This window comes from Cynocephalus volans, chromosome 16 (genome assembly GCF_027409185.1).
Source record: "Cynocephalus volans isolate mCynVol1 chromosome 16, mCynVol1.pri, whole genome shotgun sequence".
Taxonomy (NCBI): Eukaryota; Metazoa; Chordata; class Mammalia; order Dermoptera; family Cynocephalidae; genus Cynocephalus; species Cynocephalus volans.
The window spans coordinates 44,917,870-44,925,540 of record NC_084475.1 but is presented as its reverse complement, the minus strand read 5'-3'; the positions used below and the strand labels follow the sequence as shown (position 1 = coordinate 44,925,540).

At 39.5% G+C, this 7,671-nt stretch overlaps 1 protein-coding gene across 8 annotated transcripts in view; it reads right to left on the bottom strand.

Annotated features, from left to right (window-relative positions):
• Positions 1-6,643: 6,643 nt before the first annotated feature.
• SMARCA2 (SWI/SNF related, matrix associated, actin dependent regulator of chromatin, subfamily a, member 2) overlaps positions 6,644-7,671 on the bottom strand; it is a 168,009-nt gene continuing 166,981 nt past the window's right edge. For all 8 annotated transcript variants that reach the window (XM_063081477.1, XM_063081483.1, XM_063081479.1 and 5 more), the window contains one exon: positions 6,644-7,528. In XM_063081477.1, the coding sequence (XP_062937547.1) occupies positions 7,493-7,528 (36 nt within the window). In that variant the 3' untranslated portion in view covers positions 6,644-7,492. The remainder of the gene's footprint in view (positions 7,529-7,671) is intronic.

The following is a 7,671-nucleotide window of genomic DNA, read 5'->3' as shown; positions in this document are numbered from 1 at the left end:
CTATTATTATTTTGAACAAACTGTTACCTATTAGATTAAGAGAAATAAAAGGTTTTCTTTTACCTTAATTTATTCCTTCTCTAACAGTCTTTCTTTATGTATAGTTGGGTTTCTGACCTGTATTGTTTTCTTCTCTCTGAAGATATTTAACATTTCTTCCAAGGCAGGTCTACTGGTGACAAACACCCTCAATTTTTGTTTGAGAAAGTCTTATTTCACCCTCCCTTTTGAAGGATAATTTCTTTGGGTACAGAATTCTAGGTTGATGTTTTAATCCTAAATATTTTTACTCCACTCTCTTTTTGCTTACACAGTTTCTGAAAAGAAGTCCAATGTGATTCTTATACTTGCTCTGCTATAGGTAAAGCATTTTCCCCCCTCTTCAGTTTCTTTCAAAATTTTTTTCTATTTCTTTGATTTTCTGCAGTTTGAATATAATATGCTTAGGTGTGTATTTTTTGGTATTTATTTTGCTTAGTGTTCGCTGAGTTTCCTGGATCTGTGGCTTGGTGTTTATCATTAGTTTTGGAAAATTCTCAGTCATTATTGCTTCAAATATTTCTTCTGCTCTTTTTCAACTTTTTCTCCTTCTGGCCTTCCCATTATGCATTTGTTACCCATTTTATAATTGTCCTATGGTTCTTAGATATTACAATTCTGTCTTTTTCATTCTTTTTTCTTTTTCTCTTTGGATTTCAGTTTTGGACATTCCTATTGACACTTTTTCAAGCTCACTAATTCATTCCTTGGCTTTGCCCATTCTACTAAGGAGCTCATCAAAGACATTTTTCGTTTCTGTTACAGTGATTTTGAATTTCTAGCATCTCTTTTTGATTCTTTGAGTTTCTGTTTATGTGCTCACGTTACCCATCTGCTCTTGCATGTTGTCCACTTTTTAAATTAGAACCTTTAGCATACTTATCATAGTTGTTTTAGATTCTTGGTCTGATAATTTAACATCTCTGCTATATCTGAGTCTGGTTCTGATGCTTGCTCTGTTTCTTTAAACTGTGTTTTTCATCTTTTAGTGTGCCTTATAATTTTTGGTTGCAAGCTGCACAATACGTACTGGGTATAAAGAATTTAGATAAATAGGCCTTAGTGTGAGGTTTCGTCCATCTGGCCAGGAGTTATGCTATGTTTACTGTTTGCTGTGGCTGCAGGTGTCACACGCCAAACTTTCCTCTGGTGTCCTTATTTTTGTCTCTCCTGTTTTGTTTCTGGGTTTCCCTAGAGACTTTTAAAATATCACCTGACATGCACAGCTCTTTTGGTTGTATCACCTTGGTGTTATACAGGAGCCCTAACTGGTGTGGAAGAAGGGCTGTGGGGAGGGCCCATTCTATGGTCCTATGATTAGTGAGCTGTACCCCTGGGCTGTGGCCTTCAAAAATGCTTCTCAGTTTTGTTTTTGTTTTTCCCTTAGGGCAGACAGGAAGGCTAGAGAGTACTCCAGTTGGGGATTGCCCTTCCTCCAGGTTGGCTAAGGGCTGGCTAAACTAGTAGGTTAGGCTCTGGTAAATAGTTTCTCATGAGGACAGGCCTTGCTAAGAAGAACAGAATACTCTGGCACATTTTAATATGGCTACTTTCCCCTCCCATTGCTGAAGGTACAAAGTGATATTTTTCTGATCTTCACTGTGAATACCCGATAAGGCTCCTACAGGTAAAACTCACAAAGTGTGGGCACCCCCAAGACTAGATTCCTCTGGACTTTTTAGCTCTCAGACTGTCCACACTGAGCATTCAGCAATTCATTAATTACAGATGAGGTTTTCCTACCCTGGTACTGGTTACTGTGAGTCTTCTACTCTCGGGCTTCTGCTCCTGTAGATTCTGACTCTCTGTATCCACCTGTCTGTCTCTTCAGTTTTGAGGGCAGTGGTTTGCCCTGTGATCTCAGTTCTTTGATGAATCTAACAAGGGTTGTTGGTTTTTAGTTTGTTCAGCTTTTTTCTCGTTGTGTGAATGAGAGAGAATTTCCAGGTTCCTTATGTGCAGACTGGAAACTGTCTCTAGTGATTCTCTGAGTGGTAAGAAGAGAGATTTTTATTTTTTCTTCATACTTTTTCTTTATTTTCACCTTTTCTACAATGTACATGTATTCATCTTATAATGAAAAAAATAACAGATCTTTATAATAGAGAAAAATAAAAAGGATAAGTTCAATCTCTGCCTCTTGACTTGGAGGAAAATACTCAATGTATTGTTAACAAAGAAAGGTAAATTGCAGAGAATAGTATGATGCTTTAAAAAAAAAACAACCTGAAACATCCTTAAAGCAGAGCTGAGATCTAAAGCCATCTACCCGCATGCAGTTTTACTGGCTATGTTAGAATGACTTCAGAATTCCATTGTCTTCATTAGCACTTTACTATTCCAGAGATTCTTACACAGGCAAATTGGTCACTACAGGGGCTTCCTGAAAGACAGGTCACCTCTTCAGCAGAAAGCATCGACTGACAGTTACGCCGTGAGATTCTTTGATCCTTCCTCAAAATTCTCACCTTGCTATTTCCACCAGTCCCAAACTATATCGTCACCTTTACCCAAAGCTAACAAAATCTCTGCAGTAGAAGACACACTTAAAAAAAAAAAAGGGAAAGACACACACTTTAAATTAAAATTTAGAGCTGGCTAGTGGCTCGGTTGGTTAGAGGGTGGTGCTGATAATACCAAGGTCCAGGGTTTGATCCCTGTACTGGCCAGCCACCAAAAAAGAAAAAAATTAAGTTTTAATAAAATTTGACTTTGATGTCTCCCTCAAAGAAACTACCAATCTGCACCTAGGTGGTGGTTACCACAGTAAGCAACATATTCAGCTTCATCTTATTAACAGGTTGTGTAGGTGATAGTCAGGGAACTGGCATTTGACAGCATGTATACGTGTATGTGTTTATGTGATCAAGAAAAAAGCACAGAAGTAACTATGGCAGGCTGTTAAAGCCTGGTGCGGGGATAAAAACTAAATTAATTTTCTTCATATTATTTTGCTAGTTGTGGTGGACACATGGCCCTTTATAATCCTCGAGGAGGAATTTAATTAAAATTTTTACAAGAAAATTTAAAAATACATATATTTGTTTGAGGAAGTATGAGCCTGTATTCCTTGAGGTTTATCATCCCCACAGTGAGCCTTGCTTTATAACTGCTCTTGGGTTCACAGGCAAACGGGACTCTTTCTTGTACATAACAAAAACCCGTGTTTATAAACAGGAAACTGGCTTCCCTGCAGTCTCCAGATTTAGTTCCCTTGCTTTTTCCAAGTTGGCAAACCCTTACTGAAAGTGATGCAGAGCACAAACACCTTGCATAAATGGGCTCAATCACTTAGAGAGAATATGTCACTAGCCTTCCATTAAGCTCAATGTCCTAACCACCACCAGGCAGGGGTGAATGCAGCTCACCTGGACCAAGGTCTAACAATCCTAGCCTATCAGTTTTTTCTCACACTATGCCCCATTATTTTTCATCATCCCCCATCAAGCAAAACAGATTAAACCCCTCAGATTCATATACTATATCATAGTATATATAAATAAGGACAGAAATTGTACTTTATCTAGTTGGATGCTCTTATGTAGTAAAATTTTAAAGAAGGATTAGACTTGCCCATTCTTCCAATATATCTGTGTAGAAAGACTGGCTACTAATACAAAATTCTTGCAGGAAAAACATTTATTTACAAGGGGAGAATATGTCTCTACCTTTCTGCTAAGCAAACCAAACATATTCCTCTCAAGTATTATACCAATCTGAATGAGGTCTAAGTCAAACACAAATAAAGATAGCTGTCTTGTAACATATATGACAGAAAAGCTGTTTCACAGAGATAAAGAATACTCAGCCTTTTCAGTTATTCCCATTTATGCTGACTTGCTTTTTACTAGGAAGACAGTGATGCACTGGGTGTGCATGCCTGTACCAGTGATCTAAACCAAGACTAATATGACCTCACATTTCCCCCCAGGAATTAAACAACAGAGATGGCTGAGAATCTAATAGATTTAGAGCAGTGGTCTTCAAACTTGAGTTTGCATCAGAATCACCTGTAAGGCTTGTTATATTGCTGGGCCCCACCCTTAGAGTTTCTGATTCTGTAGGTCGGGGATGAGTCATGAGAATTTGTATTTCCAACATTTCCAAGTGGTACAGATCCTACTAGTTCAGGGACCAAACTTTGAGATATACTGATTTTCAATACTGTCAAGGTTTGATTTCAATACTTACAAGCAATCTCCAGTCTGCTTCTTGATTTTGTGAATCTTTCTGGATTTTTTAAATAACATTTAATTTAGAAGTCATTTTTTCTAACATAATGGAAACCCTTCGCAACATAAAGGTATACCTCAACTACAGGTTTAGAATTATAGGATAACTCACTCTTCACATTTTATAGAGGAAACTGAAACTCAAATAAGTCTGTGGCAAAGCCCAGAATAATCCAATTCAGGGCCATGATTATGGTCTTTCATCTGAGTAAAGATAAATAAGCAGCCTTAGAAAACAAACGATGTCGTTAAAAATGTTTATATCCCTCCTACAATGTTTCTGGTTTCAGTATATTTTGGCTGTGTACCAATTTTAAATGGAAATCAAGAGGTTCATATTTACAACACCCATTCTAAAGGTTCGACCTATGAAAATAAGCTTGTTTAGGATTGTGCTGCTACTGCTCTGAGCATAGCCTTATAACTCAGGTAGACCCAATCAATCAGGTGCACAGGGCAGGCTGGGGTGGGGGGGCAGTCAGGAGTCTGTTCTCATAAGGGTGGGACTGGTGCTGGTTCCGGAATTCCCCCATGGGAAGTACTTAGGAATGCCAGTCTGGGTGGATGGGGAACTGGAGGACTTGGCTTGAGGCTGTAATTGCACACTGAGCACACCCTGTCTGGTAGGTCTATGGGGATCATGAGACATAAATACCTCTTCTCAGCGAACCCTTGGTGGTGTCAGTGGTTGGGGCAATGTGAACTTGGTCATTGCCTATATGGATGGCAGGCTCTGATCTCATGGGTGGATTGTGACAGTCATGATATTTAAATCAGCTGGGTCCTAGGGGCTGAGGTCCTGGTCCTTGCTGAGCGGCTTATGAAGGAAGAGCCATGGTAGCAGGGCTCAGCCAAGAAAATCTAGGTTTCAGAAGAAAGTTCCGTTCTCAGCCACGGAAACCAGAGGACTGAGCCTCCACTGTAAGCGCAAGACTTGCTTGTAAGCCTAGTGTGTTAGCACATGTGGGAACTTGGGTGCTGGAGGCTTATCAACAAGATCAGGTCCAGGCCTTGCTCGCTGGGGGCAGGTAAGAAAGCTGCAAGGAGTGTGAGCTCTGGAGAGAAACAATCTGACTGCCAAGTCCAGCTTTTGGTGCATAGGCCATTGCTATTCAATTTCATCTTTACATTACCCTTCTTTGTAAAATGGAAACAAAAACTATGCTTTCTTCACATGGTTCTTGTAATTGAATAAAATACAAGGAACCCAGTACTTTTAAAACACTTGCTACCCTTGGCTTCCTTCCTCTGTTCCTGGTAAACCATTGACCTCGGGAAGAACTAGGCCTGAGGATGAGCTCAGCCACTGGAGCCGAGCAAGAAGGCTGCTGCAGCGCGGTAAACAGGTCTCCGCGCTAGCTCAGGATGGCCTGCCTCCTGCTCACCCATGCTCACTCTGTCACTGCCTCGCACTGGGAAGATACCTGCCCACCTTCCCAGATCTCATTCTCTCTAGAGCCGGGAAGAGCAATATACCAAGGACCCCAGCAGAAGGATTAGGGAACATTCTTCATACAGGAGAAATCCTGAATGATAAAGACGGTGGTTTTGATGGTTTTAGAACAGCAATGCCTCTGAGGACAAGACGAGATTGCAGAGAGCACATAAAATATGTGCAGGGAAAGAGGATTGTTTTCTTTAAACTGACACCAAATTATCTCAGTAAGAAAAATATGGTTTCTTCTTTCATGGAGGTCTCCAATCCTACTGTGGTAAGCAAATCCTAGGAACAAACAAAAAGAAAGCTCCTCTGCAATGCTGAGACTAACTGAAAATTCAGACGTGAGAGTTGAGATTTAGAGAGACAGAGAAGTTTCTCAGAAGGACTGTACTCTGGGTCAAATTTCCTTCAAGATTCAAAGTAGTGTATAGCATTGGCAAATCCTCATATTATAAAAACAAGGATCCTGGAGTTCTCCTTAGACCATTCTAAGGAAGGAAGTTGCTATGGGTCAAATGCGTCCCCCAAAAGGTTCATGTATTGGAAACTTGATCTCCGTTATAACAGTGTTAGAGAGGGTGGGGCCTTTGAGAGGTGACTAGGTCGTGAGGGCTGTGCCCTCCTGCATGGATTGATCCACTCATGGAATAAGGGGCATGGTTCTGATGGCTTTAAAAGAAGAGGAAGTGAGGTTAGCTCTCTTGGTCAGGCCATTCTTGCCATGTGACAACCTGGATCATTCCAAGAGACTGGCTTTCTCAGTCTTTCTTTTTTCTTCCTCTACCACGTGTTTGGTAGCAGGAACCTACCTAGTCCTCTGCAGGAAACTGCCATCTCAGGCACAAGTGTTTCAATCCCCTAGAACTCATCAACAAGACGCAACATTTGTCGAGCGAAATTATCTCTTTATTAGGAAAGCACCAATACCACATTCTTTGAAATTACTGGAATTTTATTTGCCTCAGGCTTATGACTTGCAACCAAAGACATTGTGCAAAGAAAGCAAAGATTAAGTACACTTTAGGGAGAAGGAGACGATACACATTGGTAACATAGGAGATCAGGTTGACAAAAGAAGCCATCCAATACACTATATAGATTGCAATATTCAATAGCGTTTTCAACAAACTTTGTTTTTTAAATCAAGAGCAAAAAAAATTAAGCAATGTTTACAGTAGACATAAATCTTATACAATTCAAAAAGCCATTTTTTTTCAGATCATAGAGCATAAAATGGAAAAATGTATATGTAGGTGAAATCTAACTACTGTACATTTATCACCTATTAAAGTTGCTTATATGTACCACAGTGTAAAAAAAAAAACAAAAAAACAAATAAAAACCTCGAAAATTGCCTGATGAAAAATAAAATAACCAGTGGCTGTTAATGGCTTCTCCTGGTTATCAGTGCTACAAAAGACAAAAATCTTCTCATCTGAACAGGTGATAAAACCAGGCACGATCAAACCGTTACCAAATTAGACCCACCCATAGAAATATACTATCCACCCACATATTTTCCATCAAAAGCTTTTTTTGTTTTAATCTTTGAATCTTTGAGGCCCATTTGGTCACAATATGTTACAAGTATTTGTGTATGTGTGTGTGTGTATTTTTACACCATGATATCATATGTTTGTCTGGCACTATCCTAAAGCTAGTTTATAGATGATGATGTAGAAACAACCCAGTGTTTATATGGCAGATGAACTCACTGGGTAGACATGAAAGAGGGGAAGAAGGTATTCCGTCTACCAGGGAAAAAAGGTCCATATACTGGTCACTCATCGTCAGTCCCACTTGCTTCTGACTGTTCCTAAAAGTAAAAATAAGATAAAATGACAAAAAATCACATGCAAGAAAAAGATGACATAATAATAAACCATCAAGAGGCAAAGTGGAAAGGAAATAACATTTTGGAAATAGTTAACCCTCCAAATCATTCTGTGGGAAGGTAGA